The sequence below is a fragment of the Oncorhynchus mykiss genome, chromosome 2, assembly GCF_013265735.2.
Source record: "Oncorhynchus mykiss isolate Arlee chromosome 2, USDA_OmykA_1.1, whole genome shotgun sequence".
In the NCBI taxonomy this organism is placed as follows: domain Eukaryota; kingdom Metazoa; phylum Chordata; class Actinopteri; order Salmoniformes; family Salmonidae; genus Oncorhynchus; species Oncorhynchus mykiss.
This window is the reverse complement of record NC_048566.1, coordinates 73,220,179-73,247,890: the sequence shown is the minus strand read 5'-3', so window position 1 is coordinate 73,247,890 and position 27,712 is coordinate 73,220,179. Positions and strand designations below refer to the sequence as shown.

General features: G+C 43.7%; 1 protein-coding gene across 5 annotated transcripts in view; it reads left to right on the top strand.

Moving 5' to 3' along the window:
* The window catches only part of scaper (S-phase cyclin A-associated protein in the ER), a 116,099-nt gene that overhangs the window by 44,929 nt on the left and 43,458 nt on the right, over positions 1 to 27,712 (top strand). For 3 of the 5 annotated variants that reach the window (XM_021571194.2, XM_021571170.2, XM_021571186.2), the window contains 9 exons: positions 1,419 to 1,554; positions 1,691 to 1,802; positions 2,225 to 2,365; positions 2,601 to 2,756; positions 2,859 to 3,001; positions 3,669 to 3,750; positions 3,879 to 4,031; positions 6,647 to 6,754; positions 18,063 to 18,199. In XM_021571194.2, the coding sequence (XP_021426869.2) occupies positions 1,419 to 1,554; positions 1,691 to 1,802; positions 2,225 to 2,365; positions 2,601 to 2,756; positions 2,859 to 3,001; positions 3,669 to 3,750; positions 3,879 to 4,031; positions 6,647 to 6,754; positions 18,063 to 18,199 (1,168 nt within the window). The remainder of the gene's footprint in view (positions 1 to 1,418; positions 1,555 to 1,690; positions 1,803 to 2,224; positions 2,366 to 2,600; positions 2,757 to 2,858; positions 3,002 to 3,668; positions 3,751 to 3,878; positions 4,032 to 6,646; positions 6,755 to 18,062; positions 18,200 to 27,712) is intronic. The other 2 variants (XM_021571178.2, XM_021571203.2) reach the window with 1 other exon arrangement.

Here is a 27,712-nt window from a genome sequence, read left to right as displayed (position 1 = left end):
GAGGCGGTTTCAATGCACCTAGTCTTGTTATTCTGGGGACTTTTCTAAATGTTGTCATTTCCACGACGTTAAAAATTAATTGAAGATATTGCAAATGGACGAGGCTGTTTCTCGACCTGAGAACCTTCTAGAGCCACATAACTCACCGTGTACTACCAACTTAAGCTCTAGAACAGGTTTATACGTTTCGGAGCTCTAGGTCTGATGGTTCTTTGATGGTTCGAACGCTGGTAACTATTGCAGGCTCTGTCTGTCTAAGCCCCACACTGTCACTCCATATTGGTTGTGTGTGTGAGTGCAGAAAATCACGTAGAGCTCCGAAACACACCTTAACACGCCTCAACTGGATCTCTAACTTTTTAAAGAAAAAAAAACATTTGTTTAAGCATCATGAAATGGACGTTGTACGATTTCTCGTAAACTACGATAGATAAATGGCTGGTTCATGTACTTTGACGTGAAGCGGTCAAATTAGTGCTGTATTACCGTTTTCAACCTTCAATCCCACAAAATGTGCATGAAAGAGCATGCCATCATGTTTCTGGGCTAAACGTACATTTGGCCACCCACTGTGCTCGAGTTTTGTCTTTGAAGTCTGTTTCATTTACGAGAAAAAGCAATGTCCATTGGTTATGAAATGTCCATTTGCAATATACAGTCAGTTGCCATCTGCTGGAATTATCTGGTACAGCAGAACATTTTCAAAAATAAATAAATGTATATCTTCGAAAACGAGTCTCCTTGACATTGTATTTTTTGACTTCCTGGAAGACCAGGCCTTGGGGGGGCGATCTGAGGCCGTCGGACTATTTTAATATCACTCGAGGTCCTCTAGTAAGGGACCGTCCATTTGCCCTATGAAAATGCTCATCAATCATAAGGGAGCTGCTACATGGTCCCTTAAGTATGGTATAGGCAGGCATAAGCTACAGACAACAAACACGATTGCATTTCATCAATGGCAATTTGAATTGCTAGAGATACCATGACAAGATCCTGAGGCATGTCACCCATTGAGCATATTTGGAATGCTCTGGATCGACGTTTACGACAGCAACTTCGCACAGACATTGAAGATGAGTGGGACAACATTTCACAGGTCACAATCAGCAGCCTGACCAACTCTATCCTCAGGCGATGTGTCGCGCTGCATGATGCAAATTATGGTAACACCAGATACTGACTGGTTTTCTGATCCACGTCTCAACTTTTTAATTAAAAAAAATCTGTGGCCAACAGATTCTGTATTCCCAGTCATGTGAAATCCATAGATTAGGGCCTAATGAATTTCTTTAAATTGACTGGTTTCCTTATGAACTTTAACTCAGTAAAATCTGAGTTTTATATATTTTTGTTCAGTGCATATAATGAAATGTGTTGATGCTCTTGCTAAAGACACAGATGTGGTCAATGTCTAGACTCACCTCTCTCTGCAGCGAGGGAGCCCTGGCGTCAGAGCACCTCCTGGGGGGACATCGTGGAGGAGGAGCCTTCTAGACCCCCTGGCCATGGAATCCACATGCACGAGAAACTGTCCTCACCGTCTCGTAAAAGGTGAGACATACACCCACCCTCATGTCACGCTGAAGTTTGTCAGAGAAAAGATCTTGATTCATGTCAAAGTTCACTGCTACTGTGTGTAAGACAATTGGGGGAGAGGAAAGTCGTTTTTTTCTGTCTTTGTTGGCAGAACCATTGCGGAGTCTAAGAAGAAACATGAGGAGAAACAGCTGAAGGCCCAGCAGCTCCGAGACAAACTGCGGGATGAGAAGACCCACAAGCTGCAGAAGCTCCTGGAGAGGGTGAGTGGCCATGCAGTGCAGAGCCAACAGGAAACACCACAGCCTAGCCCCAGACTGGCCACGAGGAGAGCTTCTGTCAGCACACTGCCAGATAGAATCACTAAATATCAGAGGCCAGCTCCGCCTCTCTCAAACCAGCTGGCCACAGATGTGTCTGGGAGAGACTTAGCCCAAACTCAATCTTTCATGACGTTTGTTTTTGTTCTTCAGGCCGTCGTGGGATGAGTGAGCCCTTGAATAATCCTGAGTATTAACCACATAAATACATGAAGTGGTGTATATTCACATTAATCCCTGTGGACATGAGACCAGAGCGGGTAGCAGGAAATGCTTTGAAAGCAAGACACCATGAAAATGTCTACCTTGGTTAGAGAAATGTACATGAGTGAAATGAGCTGACCCAAGCTGTCTTTCCCTCACAGGAGAAGGAGGTCAGGAAATGGAAGGAGGAGTTGTTGGACCAGCGGCGGAGGATGATGGAGGAGAAGTTACTCCATGCAGAGTTCAAGCGGGAGCTGCAGCTCCAGGCCATAGTAAAGAAGGCTCAGGAGGAGGAGGCCAAGGTACAGGACTGACCCCTGGAACACTGCACACCTAACTACATGTCCAAGAGTTGAAGTATTTTTCTAATTAGATTTCCCTTGTGATAATACATTTTTGACACTGAGAATGTTCTTAAAGTAAAGACAAAGGACTACTAAAAAGCAATGGCAAACTAGAGTAGAGGCAGACTTTTAGATTTTTTTTGTAGCTTAGTGATTCCGACTTGTTGACCGGTGGCCTTGTGACTCTGTACAGGTGAATGAGATAGCATTCATCAACACCCTGGAGGCACAGAACAAGAGGCACGACGTGCTGGCTAAGCTGAACGAGTACGAGCAGCGCCTCAACGAGCTGCAGGAGGAGAGAGGCAGGAGACAGGAGGAGAAGCAGGCCAGAGACGAGGCTGTACAGGTAACAATGAACAGCAGCTCCCCCTTTTCCCCCCCAGACCTCTCTGGCTTACCCCAGTGTACAGTCCCACTGACTGGCTATGGTCCCCGTCTGTCTCCCCAGGAGCGTAAGCGTGCTCTGGAGGCAGAGAGACAGGCGCGTGTGGAGGAGCTGCTGATGAGGAGGAAGGAGCAGGATGCGCGCATCGAGCAGCAGAAGCAGGAGAAGGAGAGGGCCAGGGAGGACGCTGCACGAGAGAGGGCCAGGTCTGTACCACCTGGCTCACAGTCGGAATCACACATCTTTTTTTGGACTATCAAATGTGGCCCTCATTGTTCTTCATGTATAATAGATTTACAGTTGGGAGTACCCGTCTGATACGGATGTCAAGGAGGATGCTCTCCTCACTGAGCACGGTTACATGCACACAATAATACAATTATTGTAGTCAGATTAATATAATCGTTTGTTTAAAACTTTTACATGCTTTGCAAGAAGAACGATTTCACTAATAATCCTGTTTCCATGACACCTGAAATTGGGCTACCTGATGGGACTTTCGATAAATGCAGAAAATTCGGACATATAAAGTTTGTATGTGAAAACTATTTCTAAAATACATACATTCAGTTTTTCCCAAACTCACTTCACTCGTGCATAAGGGGAGGCTTGCGCTACCTTGCTGGCACAAGCACAGATCAAATCCACAGCTAGAATACTGACTTAAGCTGTTTACATGTCCTAATCATTTGAAAAATTGCTCCGAAAATCGGCCTTTGCTTACTCAGATTTTGACGTTACAGTGATTTAAGATAAGCAGAGTGTTTACATGACTAATTCCATACTCGGCCTACTGCCATAATCCACTTAATATTGAATTATTAGTGTGAATGTAAACGTACTCACTGCTCCTGTATGTTGTCCTCTCCACAGAGACCGAGAGGAGCGTCTGGCTGCCCTCAGCGCTGCTCAACAGGAGGCCATGGAGGAACTGCAGAAGAAGATTCAGATGAAGGTTAGTGTTGCTGCTGCACCTCACTCCTGTCCTTCATTAAAGACCAGACTAATGTTGACATTTCCTAGTTGCAGACCAGACAAAAGTTTACAATTTCTAGTTGGCTTCTTGGTTGTTCTCCTTCCCAGCACGATGAGAGCAGTCGCAGGCACATGGAGCAGATTGAGCAGAGGAAAGAGAAGGCAGCAGAACTCAGCAGTGGCAGACATGCCAACACTGACTATGCCCCTAAACTGACACCATATGAGCGCACGAAACAGTGCTCCTTGTGCAATGTTGTGGTATGTACTCATAAAATGTACTCTTGAAATGATTTTTAATGATCTGTTTTTTAGCCAGATGTCTTTGTATTATTCTTAGTGTAGATGCTGATTTTATATTTTGTCCAGTTGTCCTTGGCATATATTCCCTCTGACACTAGATGTGACACTAGTCACCAGACCTCTGGTAGCATTAGACAGATGCTGATTTTATATTTTGTCCAGTTGTCCTTGGCATATATTCCCTCTGACACTAGATGTGACACTAGTCACCAGACCTCTGGTAGCATTAGACAGATGCTGATTTTATATTTTGTCCAGTTGTCCTTGGCATATATTCCCTCTGACACTAGATGTGACACTAGTCACCAGACCTCTGGTAGCATTAGACAGATGCTGGCATACTGAGTAAAGAACCATTTTAGCATATACATTCAAATTGGCTTGATCCACTCTCCAGTGAGAAGTTCACCCTTTACTTAATTAACTTAATTTCTTGCAATAATTTGTGAGTTTGATTGGCTAACATGCTTAACCTAAACTGAAGGGGAAAGCAGCAGCAGCTTTGTGGCAGTAGAGCGTCTGTGGAGGTCCCATCTATTGTTGTTTGGCAGACTGGATGTATAAAAATGCTGACGAGAAGGTGATTCAGAGGATTTTGGGAGAGAATGTATTTAAATTAGGATTTAACTGCATTGATTAAACATGAACTCTGGAGTAGAGATTTATGACTGGGCATGATTTTCAAGTGACAGGCAACAAATCCATTGGCAGGCACATTTGTCTGTGACGGACCCGGCCGGCTCTCACTGCTACAAGGTTGAGACACCTTGAAGCTCCAACTAGCATCAGATAAAGAACAGTGTGGGTGGTAGAGGGGGGAATCTTGTTAAAAAATGTCAGATGACCTTGGCCAGCATCTGACACCAGAGATCATCTATAGGTCAGCAGCTGGCACTCTATTTAATGACATTAAACACAGGCCATCTGTAATAGGCTTTATTCCAGCCATGAGTGGGAGGAAAACGACACAGCCACATCAACCTCACCTCACGCTGTTTGTGTCAATTCTTCATCTTCACACCACTTATTCCAATGCTTCTGTCTGTGTATCATCCAATCTTGCCCACAGTTTAATGTGTTAGTACTGTATCAGCTATTCAGTAGTGATTGGGGAAAAAATTGACACAGTTACATATCACGATATTATATTGATACTTTGACTCCAAGTATTGATTTAGCTAGATAGCTTTAGCTGGTGCTTGTCAGCTGTACCTGCGCCAAAACTCCGGTATTTTTCATCCAATAGCTTGTTCTGGGCAATTCTACGGTAACGAAATTACACTGACAATAGGATTTTTCACTTTAAAATGTATTATTAACACAAAACATTGACTTCAAAGTTCAACAAACTGTACAACACTATGCATAATGACTCACTGTACACAGTAAATAAAAAAATATTAACATTTACTGGAAAACTGTGCAGATGCGAGGTTTGGTAACAGAGTTACGGTAAAATCTCTCCCAGTTTTATTATTTTACCAAAGTTTGTATCTGCACAGTTCTTCCTGTAAATTTGTTTTTGTAACATTTTCAGTGGAAATTGTTAAAAGTGCATAGAGTTGTATGGTTTGTTAAACTTTGAAATCAATGGTTTTTGTTCAGTATACATTTTAAAGTAAAATATCTGAGTCTCAGCATAATTTTGTTACCCTTGGAATTGCCCTTCTGCATCTTCTTTTTAAATACTGAGTGTTTTCAGCATTTTTGTTTACATTACTTTTCAAAGGCTCCCTTGTACCTCTGCACCAGCAATATGTTTGGAACATCAAATCGTAGTATCAAGTCACATGCATATAGAATCTTGAGAATCACATATCATATTGGCACTGAAGTATCATGATAATATCGTGTTGAGAGGTCCCTGGCAAATTGCCAGCCTTGCTATTCAGTGTGTCGTTTTCAAAACATGCCACTGTAGATGGTCACTCTGTGTGTGAGGAGCAAGAATGACAGAAGGGACATTAGTTAATCAGTTGGTGTGAGGAGTAATCATTGACACAGAGTAGAGGGATGAAAGATAAAAAATATTCTGCTTGATTTGTGATTGACCATCCTAAGGCAATCACATTAATGTTGTTATATAGGCTGGATCATCCTGAGTGGACCTGTCAGCCACAATTTCATACTGCAGTATTTAGTATGGTCCTGCTGTGCTGTCAGAAAGGAGAATATCATGAAATGCAGCCATGAAGTCATCTTCAGTTTAACAATGCTCTCATGTCTGTGTGACACATATAACATGCTGGTTGAAGAAACTACGCTGCCACACTTGCCACCTTTTCTTCTTTACCTTGTCAATTCATTCCACTAAAGGCGTATTGTGTTTAACATGCACAACATATGGATCACGATCTGAAGACTGCATTTAAGTTCCTGACACCTACTAAAATATTAGGTCTCACTATGTATTCAGTTTGTGAGTGGAGGTGGAGAGGAAACATTCTGTAAGATCTTATTGAAAACCAGTTGTAATGTATAGTTGTAGTGGCCTCCCATGGGGGGTGGGGACCTTGTTGACTGTCTCTGCCTACATTGTCCTCAGCAGTAACCTCTGACCTGTGTGTTTGTAGATCACCACGGAGGTACACCTATACAGCCACACCAAGGGCAAGAGGCACCAGCAGGCTGTGAGAGACAGCAGTAGCATCCAGGGACGGGAGCTCTCCGATGAGGAAGTGGTGCGTACCCCCAAGCGCTTAAAGGCCCAGTGCAGTAAAAGAAAATAAAATAAATAAATACAAAAAAAAAATATATATATAAATAATCTCCATACCGTGAAATTGTGAACATTCTCATCATGCCCTTTTCATGTAAGAGCTGTTTGAAAAGACCGTCTGAAATTTCAGCCTGTTTTGGTGGGATGGAGTTTTCACCTGTAAATTTGTTAATAGACCAATAAGAAAGAGTTCCAAACCTCTGCCAATAACAGCTAGTTTTCAGTTTTCCCCTCCCCACTCAGACCACTCCCAGACAGTCCTAGCAAAATACTTGAGAAATTGCCCTTTGCTATGAATCTATTTTTATGTTTTTGACCATTATTTTCAATCAAAATCATACGAAAATCATCAAAATCATAAGGTACTTAATTGTTACCCAGAATTTTAATATGATTTATATGATATGATATTGAGATGAAAAGGGATGCATACAGTGGGGCAAAAAAGTATTTAGTCAGCCACCAATTGTGCAAGTTCTCCCACTTAAAAAGATGAGGCCTGTAATTTTCATCATAGGTACACTTCAACTATGACAGACAAAAAGAGAAAAAAAAAAATCCAGAAAATCACATTGTAGGATTTTTTATTAATTTATTTGCAAATTATGGTGGAAAATAAGTATTTGGTCAATAACAAAAGTTTATCTTAATACTTTGTTATATACCCTTTGTTGGCAATGACAGAGGTCAAACATTTTCTGTAAGTCTTCACAAGGTTTTCACACTGTTGCTGGTATTTTGGCCCATTCCTCCATGCAGATCTCCTCTAGAGCAGTGATGTTTTGGGGCTGTTGCTGGGCAACACAGACTTTCAACTCCCTCCAAATATTTTCTATGGGGTTGAGATCTGGAGACTGGCTAGGCCACTCCAGGACCTTGAAATGCTTCTTACAAAGCCACTCCTTCGTTGACCGAGCGGTGTGTTTGGGATCATTGTCATGCTGAAAGACCCAGCCACGTTTCATCTTCAATGCCCTTGCTGATGGAAGGAGGTTTTCACTCAAAATCTCACGATTCATGGCCCCATTCATTCTTTCCTTTACACGGATCAGTCGTCCTGGTCCCTTTGCAGATAAACAGCCCCAAAGCATGATGTTTCCACCCCCATGCTTCACAGTAGGTATGGTGTTCTTTGTATACAACTCAGCATTCTTTGTCCTCCAAACACGACGCGTTGAGTTTTTACCTAAAAGTTCTATTTTGGTTTCATCTGACCATATGACATTCTCCCAATCTTCTTCTGGATCATCCAAATGCTCTCTAGCAAACTTCAGACGGGCCTGGACATGTACTGGCTTAAGCAGGGGGACACGTCTGGCACTGCAGGATTTGAGTCCCTGGTGGCGTAGTGTGTTACTGATGGTAGGCTTTGTTACTTTGGTCCCAGCTCTCTGCAGGTCATTCACTAGGTCCCCCCTTGTTGTTTCTGGTGTCCTTTGACAGCTCTTTGGTCTTGGCCATAGTGGAGTTTGGAGTGTGACTGTTTGAGGTTGTGGACAGGTGTCTTTTAGACTGATAACAAGTTCAAACAGGTGCCATTAATACAGGTAACGAGTGGAGGACAGAGAAGCCTCTTAAAGAAGAAGTTACAGGTCTGTGAGAGCCAGAAATCTTGCTTGTTTGTAGGTGACCAAATACTTTATTTTCCACCATAATTTGCAAATAAATTCATTAAAAATCCTACAATGTGATTTTCTGGATTTTGTTTTCTCATTTTGTCTGTCATAGTTGAAGTGTACCTATGATGAAAATTACAGGCCTCTCTCATCTTTTTAAGTGTGAGAACTTGCACAATTGGTGGCTGACTAAATACTTTTTTGCCCCACTGTATATCCTTTTCAACGGAAGTCTTACCTCAAATAATCAGATACCCCATCTGTCCATCATCCCAACAAAATAATAATATTGTGATATTAAATGAAAGTTATTGTTGTTTATGACAGGCTCATTATTATTGTTTGAATCATATAATGTTAGGCTCTCGCTGGCTTTGTGACATTATAAAGGGGACCTGAAATGTAAACAGTTAGGGTCTAGTGAGTCAGTTGAGGGGTGACATCACCCCCATATCTATAGGCCGCTCTGTCACAGAGCACTTTTCATGGGAAGGCTGCTCGTTAAAGGAAGAGGGTTTCTCAGCCTGCTCTGCAATATGAGATTTCCTTTTCAGCATGCTGCTCTTTGTGAGGCTGACAACTGTTGGTGCTATATGCAAAACCTTTGGCCCCAGCAGCTCCTTCATTCAATCCTGTTCTCACTGGCTGATCATTAATCCCACCACCTTCCACTCTAAATCATTTGCTTTCCAACTAATGCCCATTTCTCTGTTTGACAGTATGATAAACAAGGCATTGGCAATGAAGGCATGCAACTTTCCAATACAATACTATGGCCACAGCCAGTATCACACAACCTCTTCAGACTGCCTTTAAACCATGCAATGTAGGCTATGCTTTACACTAGTAGTAGCTGGTGGGGTATGAAATGGCTTAGCTAATGGGTCCAAACGATTTCAATGTATGTACTATGGATTATCAGCATGGTGTTCCCTGCGTAATAATGGCTCTTTGTTGTAACGGGATGAGACAAGACAACTCTACTGGACATGCTCTTATCATTTACTACACTATGTTTCAATTATGGGCTATTCAGCCCTGCTTTTGTCACACATTTTCATTCAGCTTTTGAGGGCAATCAAGCAGGCGTTGGAGAAATGTCCTGGGATTTTTGTTTAGATAGACTATGCTGGCCTTTCTTTATTTATGTCCTGCTCATTTTGGTGTGCAGTATTTCATTCATGCAACTGCCAACAATTTTCCAGACGCTGGTTCCATAACTCTTGCTGGAATGAAAGATTTTTAATTAAAATGAAGATGGTTGGCTGAACTGTACAGAGGTCACTACATAGTTTTTCAGTGGAAGCGGGCGGCAGATGCCCCAAAGCTTCATATTTAGTCATTTTCTCTCATTTTCAAGGACTTGCGAATTAAATAGAAAATACAATGATTATCAACAGGGCTGGATCGATGTGCCGAGAGAACGTCTGGAATTGCAATCACTCTCTTTACTTACACTTATTAGTTGTCAAATGTCCTGTTTTAATGATATACGCAATGTCCAGGGCCCCTCGGGTTGGACATATTGGATTTATTTATTGGTCACCCTTGACACAGCAGCACAAAAACACCAGTGACCTCTCCAAGGGAATACTCATCCCTTCCCAGCCCCCTCCTGCACCCTCAGCTGGGCTTCTGAGAATGGAGCTGTGGGACAGGCCTGGGCCAAAAGAGGGATCACTAGGCTGTGATGGACTCCGGCTTCTGGGTATGAGAGTTGACCTCCTGGAGCCAGCAGTAAACGAGGGTGGTGTTGATGATGAATCCCTTCTGGTGGCCAGAGACCCCTGTTGAAATACACAGAGTGCCAGCTGAAGTACCCCTGTCTTTACCAGGCTGTTAGAACAAAGTGTACAGAAACCGTTTGAACTAGATGAAGGAGTGAAGTTGCAGTTCAGATTTCCTGGAAGATAAAATATTAATTGAAACACTTCTAAAAATGGAAGGCATTGAAAGATGCATAGAGAATGAATATGCATTTTTTGTAAGTCTGTCATATTTATCATGTTCTGTGTTGCAAGTGCTACTTGAATGTCACAGAAAGGATTCTGTTCCATAAAACAAAGGTCCTGTGAGCAAGTTGCATGGATGGTGTGTGTAGCTGGATCCAGTGTGCCATCACATTGTACCCAACATGACATACCGCTGTCTATTTCACACCAAGTGCAAAGCCAACCTCTGAGTCCTGTGTCTTAGATTGTGCTCTAAAGAGGCCTGTCTTCTGGGCGCTGTGGGGGTGTGATTTTTAGAAAGCCCTCTGGTTACTCCTTCCAGAACAGAGAAGAAGCAGTGTGAGGGAGCTCTGCCCTCAGGCCTGGCTCTGTGGCCTATTGTCTTCCTGCTTCATCCAGACACCTGTCTGTTACACACATCCTCATCAGATTACCTGTCATGATACAAAATAATCTTATAGTTAAATTCAAATAAAAGCATTAGGCAATGACATGGTCATGATATCAATTAATTCTGTAGATGAGTTAATATTTAAAATCCTTTCTGTCTTTTAATGTGATTTGTGAGATGGCTCATGTTTTTGAACAATTCCGTTAAGTAAACGGAAGGAGCATTGGAAGGGATAGGCTCTCAGAGATTACTGAACAGCTGCCTCTCAAGCAAGGCAGAGCCACGGTCATGACTGAAAGGCTCAAGAATTTCCTAGCCTATCCATTGCACCAATGTCTCTGGGATACAGATGCATCTTGAAGACGGTCTTGCGAGCACGGGGTACTCTTAATTTTTTTTCTGACATAATGGGATGTGGCCCCTTAAACGCCTCAGCTATGGCATGTTTGTCTGTTAGGGTAGGGTACACTACAACTTTTTAAATGCCGATACAAAAACTTCTCTGGAGATACGAACGGGCATTTTACTTGTCTGTAAAGGAATGCCACTTCTGAAGCGGAACTAACATCCATCACTAGGCGACCAGGGGCGTTCTGACTGGCTCAGTGGTCTAAGACACTGCATCGCAGTGCTAGCTGTGCTGCTAGAAATCCTGGTTTGAGTCCAGGCTCTGTTGCAGCCGGCCTCGACCGGGAGACCCATGAGGCGGCGCACAATTGTCCCAGCGTCGTCTGTGTTAGGGGAGAGTTTGGCCGGATGGGATGTTCTTGTCCCATCGCGCACTAGCGACTCCTGTGGCTGGGCGGACGCAGTGCACGCTGACACGGTCACCAGGTGTACGGTGTTTCCTCTGACACAGTGGAGCGGCTGACTTCCGAGTTAAGCTGGCATTGTGTCAAGAAGCAGTGCGGCTTGGTTGGGTTGGCTGCCTCTCCCAAGTCCGTACAGTAGTTGCAGCGATGGGACAAGACTGTAACTACCAATTGGATACCACGAAATTGGGTAAAAAAATTAATAATAATAATCACTAGACAACCAGAACAAATAATCTCGAACAACTGCACCTTGCCAGCTGCCTGCGTGCAGAACACTCTCTCCTAAAAAAGTACTTTAAAGTTTCCCTTACCAATACATTTAGTAGCTGCACATTAATCAGGAAAATGTATTGTTGCCAGGGAAACAATACAGAACATTCTATGCACGTTCTAAAGATACCGATTATTGGAGGACCAAAAAAGCCAATTTATTTATTTATTTTTATATATATATATATATATATATATATATATATATATATATATATATATACACACAAATCACATTAAAAGACAGAAAGGATTTTAAATAATGAAATTTTAAATAAGTAAATAATGAAACATGTTCAATTTGGTTTAAATAATTGTAAGAAAGCTAACGTTTCAGTTCCTTGCTCAGAACATGAACATATGAAAGCTGGTGGTTCCTTTTAACTTCTTGCGTCTAGCCATCCCGGATCCGGGATCGTGACTACAGCCTCAAGCTCATTACCATAACGCAACGTTAACTATTCATGAAAATCGCAAATGAAATGAAATCAATATGCTAGCTCTCAAGCTTAGCCTTTTGTTAACAACACTGTCATCTCAGATTTTCAAAATATGCTTCTCAACCATAGCAAAACAAGTATTTGTGTAACAGTATTGATAGCTAGCGTAGCATTTAGCGTTAGCATTTAGCGTTAGCATTCAGCAGGCAACATTTTCACAAAAAACAGAAAAGCATTCAAATAAAATCATTTACCTTTGAAGAACTTCAGATGTTTTCAATGAGGAGACTCAGTTAGATAGCAAATGTTCAGTTTTTACAAAAAGATTATTTGTGTTGACAAATTGCTCCGTTTTCTGCGTCACGTTTAGCTACGAAAAAAACCTGTATCCAGGATTGTGTAAATCTATCCGCAAGCTCATTAGCATAACGCAACGTTAACTATTCATGAAAATCGCAAATGAAATGAAATAAATCTATTTGCTCTCAAGCTTAGCCTTTTGTTAACAACACTGTCATCTCAGATTTTCAAAATATGCTTTTGAACCATAGCTAAACAAGCATTTGTGTAACAGTATTGATAGCCTAGCATAGGATTATCCCTGGCATTCAGCATGCAACATTTTCACAAAAAACAGAAAAGCATTCAAATAAAATAATTTACCTTTGAAGAACTTCAGATGTTTTCAATGAGGAGACTCTCAGTTAGATAGCAAATGTTCAGTTTTTACAAAAATATTATTTGTGTTGACAAATCGCTCCGTTTTCTTCATCACGTTTGGGTAAGAAAAAAAGAAAAAATTAAGTCATTAAAACGCAAACTTTTTTCCAAATTAACTCCATAAAATCGACAGAAACATGGCAAACGATGTTTAGAATTATTCCTCAAGGTGTTTTTCACATATCTATCGATTATAAATCCTTCATGGCAGTTGACTTTCTCTTCTGAAGAAATGGAACGCGCATGGACCTAGAGATTACGCAATAATTTTGACACAGGACACCGGGCGGACACCTGGTAAATGTAGTCTCTTATGGTCAATCTTCCAATGATATGCCTACAAATACGTCACAATGCTGCAGACACCTTGGAGAAACGACAGAAAAGGCAGGCTCATTCCTGGCGCATATAAGGAGACATTGGAACACAGTGCCTTCAGAATCTGGGGCATTTCCTGTATGAAACTTCATCTTGGTTTCGCCTGTAGCATTAGTTCTGGGGCACTCACAGATAATATATTTGCAGTTTTGGAAACGTCAGAGTTTTTTCTTTCCAAAGCTGTCAATTACATGCATAGTCGAGCATCTTTTCGTGACAAAATATCTTGTTTAAAACGGAAATGTTTTTTATCCAAAAATTAAGAGCGCCCCCTATCTCAAAGTATTTAACATGAGTCTTCAATATTCCCAGGTAAGAAGTTTTAGGTTGTAGTTATTATAGGAATTATAGGACTATTTCCCTCTATACCATTTGTATTTAATTAACCGTTGACTATTGGATGTTCCGTCCCTCTCCTCGCTCCTCCCTCCCTCGAACCAGCAACACAACGACAACAGCCACCACATCGAAGCAGGGTTACCCATGCAGAGCAAGGGAAACAACCACCAAGGCTCAGAGCGAGTGAAGTTTGAAACACTATTAGCGCGCGCTAACTAGCCACTCATTTCACTTCGGTTACACCAGCCTCATCTCGGGAGTTGATAGGCTTGAAGTCATAAACAGCGCAATGCTTGACACACAACAAAGAGCTGCTGGCAAAACGCACGAGAGTGCTGTTTGAATGAATGTTTACGCGCCTGCTTCTGCCTACCACCGCTCAGTCAGATACTTAGATACTTGTATGCTTGTATGCTCAGTCAGATTATATGCAACGCAGGACACGCTAGATAATATCTAGTAAAATCATCAACCATGTCAAATCAAATGTATTTATATAGCCCTTCGTACATCAGCTGATATCTCAAAGTGCTGTACAGAAACCCAGCCTAAAACCCCAAACAGCAAGCAATGCAGGTGTAGAAGCACGGTGGCTAGGAAAAACTCCCTAGAAAGGCCAAAACCTAGGAAGAAACCTAGAGAAGAACCAGGCTATGTGGGGTGGCCAGTCCTCTTCTGGCTGTGCCGGGTGGAGATTATAACAGAACATGGCCAAGATGTTCAAATGTTCATAAATGACCAGCATGGTCCAATAATAATAAGGCAGAACAGTTGAAACTGGAGCAACAGCACAGCCAGGTGGACTGGGGACAGCACGGAGTCATCATGCCAGGTAGTTCTGAGGCATGGTCCTAGGGCTCAGGTCCTCCGAGAGAGAGAGAGAAAGAGAGAATTAGAGAGAGCCCACATAAATTCACACAGGACACCGAATAGGACAGGAGAAGTACTCCAGATATAACAAACTGACCCTAACCCCCGACACATATAAACTACTGCAGCATAAATACCGGAGGCTGAGACGGGAGGGGTCAGGAGACACTGTGGTCCCATCCGAGGACACCCCCGGACAGGGCCAAACAGGAAGGATATAACCCCACCCACTTTGCCAAAGCACAGCCCCCACACAACTAGAGGGATATCTTCAACCACCAACTTACCATCCTGAGACAAGGCTGAGTATAGCCCACAAAGACCTCCGCCACGGCACAACCCAAGGGGGGGGGGGGCGCCAACCCAGACAGGATGACCACATAAGTGAATCAACCCACTCAGGTGACGCACCCCCTCCAGGGACGGCATGAGAGAGCCCCAGTAAGCCAGTGACTCAGCCCCTGTAATAGGGTTAGAGGCAGAGAATCCCAGTGGAAAGAGGGGAACCGGCCAGGCAGAGACAGCAAGGGTGGTTCGAAGCTCCAGAGCCTTTCCGTTCACCTTCCCACTCCTGGGCCAGACTACACTCAATCATATGACCCACTGAAGAGATGAGTCTTCAGTAAAGACTTAAAGGTTGAGATCGAGTTTGCGTCTCTTACATGGGTAGGTAGACCATTCCATAAAAATGCAGCTCTATAGGAGAAAGCCCTGCCTCCAAATTCTAGGGACAATTAGGAGGCCTGCGTCTTGTGACCGTAGCGTACGTGTAGGTACAGTGCCTTGCGAAAGTATTCGGCCCCCTTGAACTTTGCGACCTTTTGCCACATTTCAGGCTTCAAACATAAAGATATAAAACTGTATTTTTTGATGAAGAATCAACAACAAGTGGGACACAATCATGAAGTGGGACGACATTTATTGGATATTTCAAACTTTTTAAACAAATCAAAAACTGAAAAATTGGGCGTGCAAAATTATTCAGCCCCTTTACTTTCAGTGCAGCAAACTCTCTCCAGAAGGTCAGTGAGGATCTCTGAATGATCCAATGTTGAACTTTTTGGCAACAATGCAAAACGTTATGTTTGGCGTAAAAGCAACACAGCTCATCACCCTGAACACACCATCCCCACTGTCAAACATGGTGGTGGCAGCATCATGGTTTGGGCCTGCTTTTCTTCAGCAGGGACAGGGAATATGGTTAAAATTGATGGGAAGATGGATGGAGCCAAATACAGGACCATTCTGGAAGAAAACCTGATGGAGTCTGCAAAAGACCTGAGACTGGGACGGAGATTTGTCTTCCAACAAGACAATGATCCAAAACATAAAGCAAAATCTACAATGGAATGGTTCAAAAATAAACATATCCAGGTGTTAGAATGGCCAAGTCAAAGTCCAGACCTGAATCCAATCAAGAATCTGTGGAAAGAACTGAAAACTGCTGTTCACAAATGCTCTCCATCCAACCTCACTGAGCTCGAGCTGTTTTGCAAGGAGGAATGGGAAAACATTTCAGTCTCTCGATGTGCAAAACTGATAGAGACATACCCCAAGCGACTTACAGCTGTAATCGTAGCAAAAGGTGGCGCTACAAAGTATTAACTTAAGGGGGCTGAATAATTTTGCACGCCCAATTTTTCAGTTTTTGATTTGTTAAAAAAGTTTGAAATATCCAATAAATGTCATTCCACTTCATGATTGTGTCCCACTTGTTGTTGATTCTTCACAAAAAATACAGTTTTATATCTTTATGTTTGAAGCCTGAAATGTGGCAAAAGGTCGCAAAGTTCAAGGCACTGTATATTTTTTTTTACAAAAACCTCACATTTACATAACTATTCAGACCCTTTACTCAGTACTTTGTTGAAGCACCTTTGGCAGCGATTACAGCATACCTGTATTTGGGGACTTTCTCCCATTCTCCTCTGCAGATCTTCTCAAGCTCCGTCAGGTTGGATGGGGAGGTGACCAAGAACTCTGACAGACCTCCAGATTTCCTCTGTGGAGATGGGAGGACCTTCCAGATGGACAACGTTCTCTGAAGCACTCCACTAATTAGGCCTTTATGGTAGAGTGGCAAGACGGAAGCACCTAAAGGACTCCCAGAACCAAGATTATCTGGTCTGAAGAAACCAAGATTGAACTCTTTGGCCTGAATACAAAGCATCACGTCTGGAGGAAACCGGGAACCGCTCATCACCTGGCCAATACCATCCCTGTGCTGAAGCATGGTGGTGACAGCATCATGCTGTGGGGATGTTGTTCAGCGGCATGGACTGGGAGACCAGTCAGGATCGAGGGAAAGATGAATGGAAACAGAGCAGAGAGACACTTGATGAAGTCCTGAGCATTCTGGAGCAGGTTCTCAGACTGGGGCAAAGGTTCACCTTCCAACAAGACAACGACCCTGAGCACACAGCCAAGACAAATCAGGAGTGGCATCGGGACAAGTCTCTGAATGTCCTTGAGTGGCCCAGCCAGAGCCCGGACTTGAACCCAATTGAACATCTCTGGAGAGACCTGGAAATAGCTGTGCAGCGACACTCCCCATCCAACCACAGTTGAAGTGTACCTATGATAAAAATTACAGTCCTCTACATGCTTTGTAAGTAGGAAAACCTGCAAAATCGGCAGTGTATCAAATACTTGTTCTCCCCACTGTATATTGCAAAATTACTGCAGTAAATATATTTTAGACACAGTATTTGCAGCATACTGAAGTTGTACTACAGTTATACTGCACTCTGACTGCAATCTCTTTTTTAAGGGTCCCTCTGATTGATCAGGTTGATAACAAATAAAAAAGTCAAAACAATAAAGCTGTAAGAATTGATTCCCGATCCTGTTTGTGATCGCTATTGCACATGGATTATTGAGCACTTTAGCACATAGTTAACTGTCGGTCTTCTCTATCTCTAGTGTGCTTATGATGACACCGTTCTTTCAAGGGTTTCTTCTGAAACCCCTTTTCAAGCAGCAGGTGCACTGCCAACACTTAACAAAAAGAAATGGAATGCCTCATGCAGGCTAGACTGCTGAATGGATACTGTCATCTAGTTAGACCATTCCATCCTCTAGGATTCTGGATGACAGCATAATTGGGTAATTGATTTTTTTGCACATCCATCATGATTTTTAAATTGGGTTACATCCCTCTGTCTCCTGGTGGAGATATCAGCAGCATCTGATCTGACAGACCTGGTGTGGCGTATTGTAGACTGGAAGCAAAACCTCTACCTAATTCAGCATTACCATGGGTGCCAGGCAGCAGGTGGACTCACAGGCTTCTCAGTGCCAGAGGTTATGTCTACCAAGGAAAAATGGCACCCTAGATAATTGCCTGCCTTTTTATTTAACCTTCTTTCCTCACTCCTTGTGTCCATTACAATTTCATATCAGCATCACATTTGCTTACACTGTTGGACACATTTTTAATAATGAGCTTAGTTGTAATGAAGTGTTTGCATGTGTTTCAGGAGCATCTTTCCTTAAAGAAGTACATAGTTGACATTGTGACGGACAGCACTGTCTCCTCTGAGAGTGTGAAGGACGGAGAGGAGAGGCAGAAGGCACGCAAGAAGGCAAAGAAGCTCCGCGGACGCATGAACTCCAGGTGATGCATCCATCTCTCTCTCTCTCTCTCTCTCTCTCTCTCTCTCTCTCTCTCTCTCTCTCTCTCTCTCTCTCTCTCTCTCTCGTGACACCCTCTCAGGCACAGAGGACAGCGCTGCCTTCGGCAGGGTGCTTTGAGTGACAAGGCGATGGAAGCAGACGTTATGTGCATCACAGCTGTCCACAGAATAACACTGATGAGCTTAATTTATGGCCACTTTCTGTGATTGGGGAAGAAAAATGGGTATCGATCTGAGGCCCTGGCTTTCACCTGTTAAGAGCTCTCCCCCTAATTGCTGCCAGGGTTCTGCCAAAACTGAAGCCGCCTCCAGTGGACAATAGTATGTTAAAGTATGTGTAAACCATGCCTATTTTTCTTTCTCCGGGCTATTGATTTTTAAATGAAGTATCAAAGAAAATCAATAGTAATCAACAAATAGGAGGCAACGCGCCTCTGTCAGATCCCAGACATGGGATCAATCAGTTTAGTAGCCTGTCACAAGAAGGGAGGAAGGAAGGGGTTGGGGGACAGGATAGGGACACGGCAGTAGAGAGAAAGTTGTGGGATGAGCTGTTTGTCACGGGGCAGGTTGGACTATGACGGCCTGGGGGGTGCAGCACCTGAAATGACATATGTCTTATGCGCGTCGTTAACTCTTACGAGCAAACGGTCCTGTTTTGTAGTCACTTTTATTACCAGGACACTCACTCACCTTGTGATGGATCCACTTTGTTATACATTCTATTTTTAGCAGCGCTCACTAACATTTTAACTTAACTCAGCTTCTCAGTATATGTCCGACTTATGTTTTATTTAAAGGGGACTGGTAGAGGGGGCAGAAGTATCCAACATATTAAATATTTAGTACTTTATTCTATATAACTCGCTTTCAGTGAAGTTTGTCATGAGTGTTTCTGTTCCCTTATGGAGGAGCTTGCTGCTGAGAAAGTGACATGATCTGCCTCTGTTCACCATCCCTAGCCCCATCCCCAGCCCTCTCTCTCTCAGCCCCAGCTCTAACCCTGCTGAGACTAGCACTCAGAGGCACAAGGCTTTTAGAGGTAGTAAATAACACAAAGCCCCAACTAGCATAAAGGTGAGCAGTTCCATCGCTGAGTGGAAATGAGCCGTTTTATTGGAGCATGGCAGGGTGTCGGTAAAATGCAAGAGATGTTTTCATTGGACTCTGAGGCGGGCTTTTATCCCCTCCATCATAAACTGCTGAACACAGTTTAACCCACATTTTGGCGGTTTGGCTGTCTTTTTTCCTGTAATATTGGGCTTCTTTTCTGATGAAAATATGCGTTGGGATGCGTTCTGAACTTTGAAACATGGATTTGGAAGTGTGTACCTGCTCCTGTAGTGCAAGCCGTTTGGCTGTAGCCCGCTGTGTGTGTTTCCCTTGGCTGGGAACAGAGTCAGTAGTGTGTTAGTGGAGCTCAGAAGGAGGTGGACACACAAAGACACCCCTGTGTGGAACCTGGATAGGTCATCACAGCAATACTCCTTTCACCCAGTAGAGGAGCTGAAGGGGTCCAAATACACACAATGTTCCTGTGAGATGAGGCCCCAGGGAAACCACTAGAGGTTTCAGGCTCATCAAGCCGACTTGTAGTTAAAACAACCGGTCCATTTGGGTCCAACCCGACTGTTTAGCTGTTTTGCCATAATGCACAGTATATACAGTATCACAGCATCAAACAGTATACATGTAACAATATAAAACTAAATTGGTTACTTTTTGCCTCCAAAGGTAGACATTTTTACAGTGTTGGCTCTCTTTGTCGGTCAGGGCCAGCCCAGTCCAGATTAATAAAGAGCAGACTGTGATGAATTGATTATTAGTTCTGCATTGTAGATTTGTGCTTTTTCTCTTATAGCTGATTACTAATATTTATAGCCGCAGCCCATTTAGCCGAGCCTGCTGCCGAGCATGATGAATGGCTCAGCAATTGCTCCCCGTTTAACCTGGGTGGGTGTAAACCTGTCAGAGATGAAAATTGTAATATTAGGAATGACAAACGGGCCAGGTATAGTTCAAGTTCTGGTGACAGGAAAGCAGCAGCATTTTTTTATTCAGTCGTCTTGGAGGACATGTTAAATAATGTGATAGAATGATGGACCTCCGTCACCCCACTAGCCGTTTAGCTGATCGGTTTACTCAGCATGCCTATAGCATTTAAGGACCCTGACCTTGCCTTCACACCAGGCTCTGAATATCTCGGGGTAATGCCTCTTTGGTAATGCAGTTTATGGTCTGTTCTCACAGTAAACAATCTTTCTGTTTTCATACATTCGGAAAAGACAGTACTAATAGCGTTTCATGTTAAGTTTCTCTCAGCATTGGGAAAATGCATACATCCTTGGTTAATCCAGTAATCTTTGTGGGAATGTACGTACACAACTAGGTTTCACATGGGGGCCACATTTTTCGGAGCTAATAGTCGGAGGGCCAGAACATAATTTGCATATAAAATATTAGCACAACTAATAGGCCTACACAACAAATTGAACAAAATGTTTGAACACATCTGATGAATACATAATTTAAATGACAGTAACATAATCATTTCGATCTGATTACACTAATAAAATCCCCAATGTTTCTATTAAGTTCTTATTTTTGTCTATTTTTCTGTGCTGTGATTAGTGGGGAGAAACAGGTCTACGTAGCCTACTGTAGGCTATACTTTTTTTAATGGCAACATTAGTTCAGAACAATTAGCTTTCTAGCAAGAGAAAATGTCACTCTCAAAGTAGAACCACCAACCTACAGGGCCCACCCTTGAGGTGAAAGGGGCAGCGACAGAGCTGACGTTTCTGATGAAACGGCGGTAGAAGTTTGCTAACCCCTTTATGGTGGTTGGGACTGGCCATGACCTGACCACATCTACCTTCCTGTTGTCCATCCACACTACTTGCTGGCTGATTTGGTAGCCTAAGAAGGAGACAGCCCTCTAATGAAGTTGGTACTTCTCAGCCTTGATGAACAGGTGGTTAGCCAGGAGATGTTTCGGGACTGCCTTGAACGTGAGTGATGTGATCCTCCAGGGTAGCCGAGTGGACCAAGATGTAATCGATTTACACGATGACCTGGCATCCGAGCATGTCCCTGAACACCTCGTTAACAAATGCCTGGAACGCTGACGGAGCGTTGGCTAAACCAAATGCCATCACCAAGTACTCATAGTGACCAGACATTGTGCTAAACGCAGTCTTCCACTCATCCCACTCCCGGATGCAGATGAGATTGTAAGCACTCAGTTTGGTAAAGAACCAGGCCCCGTAGAGCTGTTCGATGGCTTCCGGCACCAAAGGGATAGGGTAACGGTACTTCCTGGTGATTTCGTTGAGTCCTCGCTATTCATTACATGGATGTAACCCTCCATCCTTTTTGGCCATGAAGAAGTGGACATGCAGATAAAACCTTGTTGAATCGCCTCTGATGTAATCCTCCATGGCCTGGGTCTCAGCCACCGACAGAGGGTAGATGCGTCTGTGCGGAGGCGCAGACCCTGCCAGCAGTTCGATGGCGGGTCTTGGAAAATACCTCCTGCAGGTCCTGGTATACCTCCGGGATGTTGGGCTGAACGGCAACCACAGGACTCTCAACTGACTTGGAACCACAGGGAATGGGGAAGCAGGTCCTCCGGCATTCGGGTGATCACTCTGTGATTCCCATCCTCGACCATGACCATGGTGGGGTTATGGCGTTGAAGCCAAGGGAGGCCGAGGATGATCTTGTGACCCGGTGCACTGGTGATGAACAAGGGGATGTTCTCCTGATGAATGGACTCAACGGTGAGGGTGAGTGGTTGGGTGATGTGTGTGTGTGTGATGGTTCCGGATCCTAATGGCCAATTATCAAGGGCTTGAACCAGAAAAGGAGAGTAGAGCGGGTAGGAGATTATGTTAAGAGAGGAGGCAAGGGTCTGGTCAATAAAGTTCCCCGCGGCATCGGAATCCACTAACGCTGTAGACACAGTACATAAGGGACAATCAACTAGTGTGATGGACACCAAAAATAGTTTAGCAGAAAGTGATGAAGATGGAATACTCACTCCTGCCCTATGAGGTGGAAGATCACGTGACCGTCCCTCTGCTCTTGTGGATCCCGGCGTGGGGAGGTGTAAGACCCCTACCTCCATGGGTTCAGGCTCTGATCCAGAGTGTTCCCTGAGGGAGGGGGAGAAGCGATGAGAGTACCGACGCTCCAGTAGTAGGTTATCCAGACGGATGGCCATCCCAATGAGTGCGTCCAAAGTGAGGTTGTCGTCTCGACAGGCTAGTTCCGTCTAGACCTCCTTGCGCAGACCTCTTTGGAATAGCGTACGAAGCGCCTGCTCGTTCCATCCGCTGGATGCTGCTACTGTCCAGAAGGTGAGCGTGTACTCGGCAGCTGTCTGGTCCCTCTTGCGTAATTGGAGTAAGCGCTCACCCCACTCTCTGCCCTCCAGGGGATGATCGAAGCTGCATTTGGACAGAGCCATGAGCCCCGCATATGAATCTAGCTCCTCTCCTCTCTCCCAGATGTCTGTGGCCCATTCCAAAGCCTGCCCAGTCAGCAGAGAAATAACAGTGGCAACCTTGGAGCTCTCGGTGGTGGGGGCTCCCCTCTGGTGTGTAAAGTAGAGTGAGCACTGAAGTAGGAAGCCATGGCATTTAGATGGGGTGTCGTCATATTTATCTGGGAGGGACAAATAGGCATCGCTGACCTGAGTAGGTTGCTGAATGGGCTGTTGTGCTGGCTCACTGGGTCGACTGGTTGTCGAGTATCCTCCGCTAGTTGATGGCAACGCATCCCGGGTACGTTTGAGACATTGCACACAAGAACCTCTCCCATAGCTGTCCCCAGTTGTGCCAGCTGGTCCTGATGTTGACGTAGAAGGTATCCCTGCTCGTCGACTGTCTGGGAGATATTTTGTTCTCCTGCTGCTTCCATTGTTTGAGTCAGTATTCTGTAACGAAAACGCTGTGAGTTGATAAGCAGGTGCAGGTGAAACATTTAATAAAACGATCAACGTAACAGTAGCATATATGCGTTAACACAGGATCAATACTGACTGGGGAAGGAACCTAAGAGAGTGCCAGATATAGGGGAGTTAATGGGAGTCCAGGTGTGCGTAATGATGGATCCCAGGACCGGTGGTTAGTATACCGGCGATGTCGAACCCCGGAGGGGAGGAGCGGGAGTAGACGTGACACCGAGACTCCTGATATTAACAGACATTAACAGACATCGCCTTTTTTTCTTTAAATTATTGTTTTATGTAGGATGCTACATTTTGGGCTAGCTGTCATTGTAAGTAGCCCTAATTAAAACATCCCACTTCTATTAGGCCACATTTCTCTATTGTGAAAGATGCTGTTAAGCCTCAGCCAGTTGCTGTCATTTTAAATACGCATCGGTTTAGAAGAAATAAACTCCAATAAAGCCCTCTTCTTGTTTGTAAAGTCAAATTGAAATGACGATTATTGTTGAAATGAATTACTCGACTGGTAGTAGGTACTCCATCTGTTTACTGTCGCCTACATTCGCTATCCTCATGAATGAAGTTAACATGTAACTTTTGCATTATTTAGGTGGGGTAACTTCCTGCATCGCAGGTCTGAGTTTTTTTTAAATTATAATAAAAAATTATAATATTCATCATTAATTTGGGGGGGGCAATAATATTGCTGGCGGGCCACACTGACCTACAGTGACAATCTGCTCTGGAGCCCTGTGTTTCTGATCATATTACCTTCCATTAACCCATCCAAATCCCTCTACAATACTGTATGATATTACATTTACAAACGCAGGTTTTTTCACAGAGCACTGTATGGATGTTGGATGTCCTAGCCGTGTCTGAGGCCTGGCTTAGGAAGGCCACCTGAAATTTCCATCCCTAACTATAACATTTTACAACAATATAGAACTCCCAAAGGGGGCGGGGTCTACTGCAGAGATAGCCTTTAGAGTTCTGTCATACTATCCAGGTCTGTGCCCAAACAATTCGAGCTTCTACATTTAAAAATCCACCTTTCCAGAAACAAGTCTCTCACCGTTGCCCCTTGTTATAGACCCCCCCCCCCCCCCCCCTCGGCCCCTAGATGTGCCTTGGACACCATATGTGAGTTGATCACCCCCCCCCCATCTATCTTCAGAGTTGGTACTGTTAGGTGACCTAAACTGTGACATGCTTAACATCCCAGCCATCCTACAATCTAAGCTAGATGCCCTCAATCTCACGCAAATCATCAAGGAACCTACCAGGTACAACCACAAATCCGGAAACATGGGCACCCTCATAGATATCATCCTGACCAACCTGCCTTCTAAATACACCTCTGCTGTCTTCAACCAGGATCTCAGTGATCACTGCCTCATTGCCTGCGTGTGTACTGGATCCGCGGTCAAACTACCTCCACTCATCACTGTCAAACGCTCCCTAAAACACTTCAGCGAGCAGGCCTTTCTAATCGACCTGGCCCAGGTATCCTGGAAGAATATTGACCTCATCCAGTCAATAGAGGATGCCTGGTTGCTCTTCAAAAGTGCTTTCCTCTCCATCTTAAATAAGCATGCCCCATTCAAAAAATGTAGAACTAAGAACCGATATAGCCCTTGGTTCACCCCAGACTTGACTGCATTTGACCAGCACAAAAACATCCTGTGGCGTTCTGCATTAGCATCGAATAGCCCCCGTGATATGCAACTTTTCAGGGAAATCAAGAACCAATATACTCAGTCAGTTAGGAAAGCTAAGGCTAGCTTTTTCAAACAGAAATTTGCTTCCTGTAGCACTAATTCCAAAACGTTTTGGGAAACTAAAGTCCACGGAGAATAAGAGCGCTTCCTCCCAGCTGCCCACTGCACTGAGGATAGTCAACACTGTCACCACCAATAAATCTACGATAATCGATCATTTCAATAAGCATTTTTCTGCAGCTGGCCATGCTTTCCACCTGGCTACCCCTACCCTGGCCAACATCTCGGCACCCCCTGCAGCAACTTGCCCCCCCTCCCGCCCCTGCTTCTCCTTCACCCAAATCCAGACAGCTGATGTTCTGAAAGAACTGCAAAATCTGGATCCCTACAAATCAACTGGCCTAAACAATCTGGACCCTCTCTTTCTAAAATTATCCGCCGAAATTGTTGCAACCCCTATTACTAAAGCCAAGTTAATAAACAGATCACCAACCATTTTGATTTTTAAAAATTTATTTTACCTTTATTTAACTAGGCAAGTCAGTTAAGAACAAGTTCTTATTTTCAATGACGGCCTAGGAACAGTGGGTTTCTGCCTGTTCAGGGGCAGAATGACAGATTTGTACCTTGTTAGCTCAGGGGTTTGAACTTGCAACCTTCCGGTTACTAGTCCAACGCTCTAACCACTAGGCTACCCTGCTGCCCCTGAATCCCACCGTACCTTCTCCACTATGCAATCTGGTTTCCGAGCTGGTCATGGGTGCACCTCAGCCACGCGCAAGGTCCCATACGATATCATAACCGCCATCGATAAAAGACAGTACTGTGCAGCCGTCTTCATCGACCTTGCCAAGGCTTTCTTCTCTGTCAATCACCGCATTCTTATTGGCAGACTCAATACCCTTGGTTTCTCAAATGACTGCCTCGCCTGGTTCACCAACTACTTCTTGATAGAGTTCAGTGTGTCAAATCGGAGGGTCTGTTGTCCACAGTCTCTATGGGGGTGCCACAGGGTTTAATTCTCGGGCCCACTCTTTTCGCTTATGCTGCTGGTGATTCTCTGATCCACCTCTACGCAGACGACACCAATCGGCTTCCTATTTCGCAGCAAAGCCTCCTTCACTAATGCCGCCAAACTTACCCTCATAAAACTGAATATCCTACCGATCCTTGGCTTCGGCGATGTCATTTACAAAATAACCCCCAACACTCTACTCAGAAAACTGGATGTAGTCTATCACCGTGCCCTGTGCTTTATTACCAAAGCCCTATATACTACCCACCACAGCGACCTGTATGCTCTTTGACTGGCCCTCGCTACATATCCGTCGCCAAACCCACTGGCTCCAGGTCATCTATAAGTCTTTGCTAGGTAAAGCGCCACCTTATCTCAGCTCACTGGTCACCATAGCAACACCCACATGCTCCACTGGTCACCATAGCAACACGCACATGCTCCAGCAGATATATTGCACTGGTCATCCCCTAAGCCAACACTTCCTTTGGCTGCCTTTCCTTGCAGTTCTCTGCTGCCAATGACTGGAACAAATTGCAAAAATCTTTGAAGCTGGAGACATATCTCCCTCTCTAACTTTAAGCATCAGCTGTCTGAGCAGCTTACCGATCACTGTACCTGTACACACACTCTGTAAATAGCACACCCGACTACCTCATCCCCGTATTATTACTTACCCTCTTGCTCTTTTGCACCCCAGTATCTCTACTTGCACATCATCTTCTGCACATCTGTCACTCCAGTATTAATGCTAAATTGTAATTATTTTCGCCTCTAGGGCCTATTTATTGCCTACCTCCCTACACTTTTACATTTGCACACACTGTACCTAGATTTGTATTATTTTTATTTATTTTGTGTTATTGACTACATTTGTTTACTCTGGGTTGTTGTTTTTTTCGCACTGCTTTATCTTGGTCAGGTCGCAGTTGTAATTGAGAACTTGTTCTCAACTAGCCTACCTGGTTAAATAAAGGTGAAATAAAATAAATAAATAGATGTTAAAACATTTTTATTTACTCCAGGCCAAAAGTTTGCCCCTTTAGTTCATGTACTGCCAATGTGCATTGATTTACAGTACATAAAAGTACGGAAATAAAGCCATATTAATATTTTTGGAACTGTTACAACTGCTGAGGAAGACATTGATAACGTAGTGCAAAGACTAAAAAGTTAAGCACGTGAATTGATCATTTCAATGATGGTATCAAGTTTAAACATGCCTTTTTATATGGGAAGGTTGCCCTTGAGAGCAGACATTTCTGATTTGCTCATAGATATTTCTCTGATTGATAAATGTTTGCTGATTTAACCTTAGAAATTGTAAACATTGATAAAACCCCATAGTCAGTTTACCTAAATATTTTGTCTTTACTGGAGCTACACAACCTTTTATTTCAAGTTTTAATTCTGAGCTGGATTGACATTAACAGTGTTTCTAATGACTTGAGCCTTGTTCTGCCAGGACAGGTCTGGTCCTCTAGGGAGGCTCCACCTGTCCTCTTCCGGGGCCTGTTAGTTTATCAGCTGCTTTGTGTCTGACCGTAAGACCTTCTTTCTGTCAGCCTGGGATCTATAATAGCTCTTATCTGCTCTGAGATGCTGACTGTCTGACTGACAGACAGATGCTCTGTGTGCTACTAGTAGAGCCTGTTCTTTGCCATGTCTGCTGGTCTAATGCCACAGAGAACAGTTCTAATGACCCTGTGAATCTGTGGAGGTCATAGATTCAAAACACTGATGTCTTTGCTACCCGAGTTGGCGCATACCATTTACTATTTATTTAACAATATAGTTTAACAGA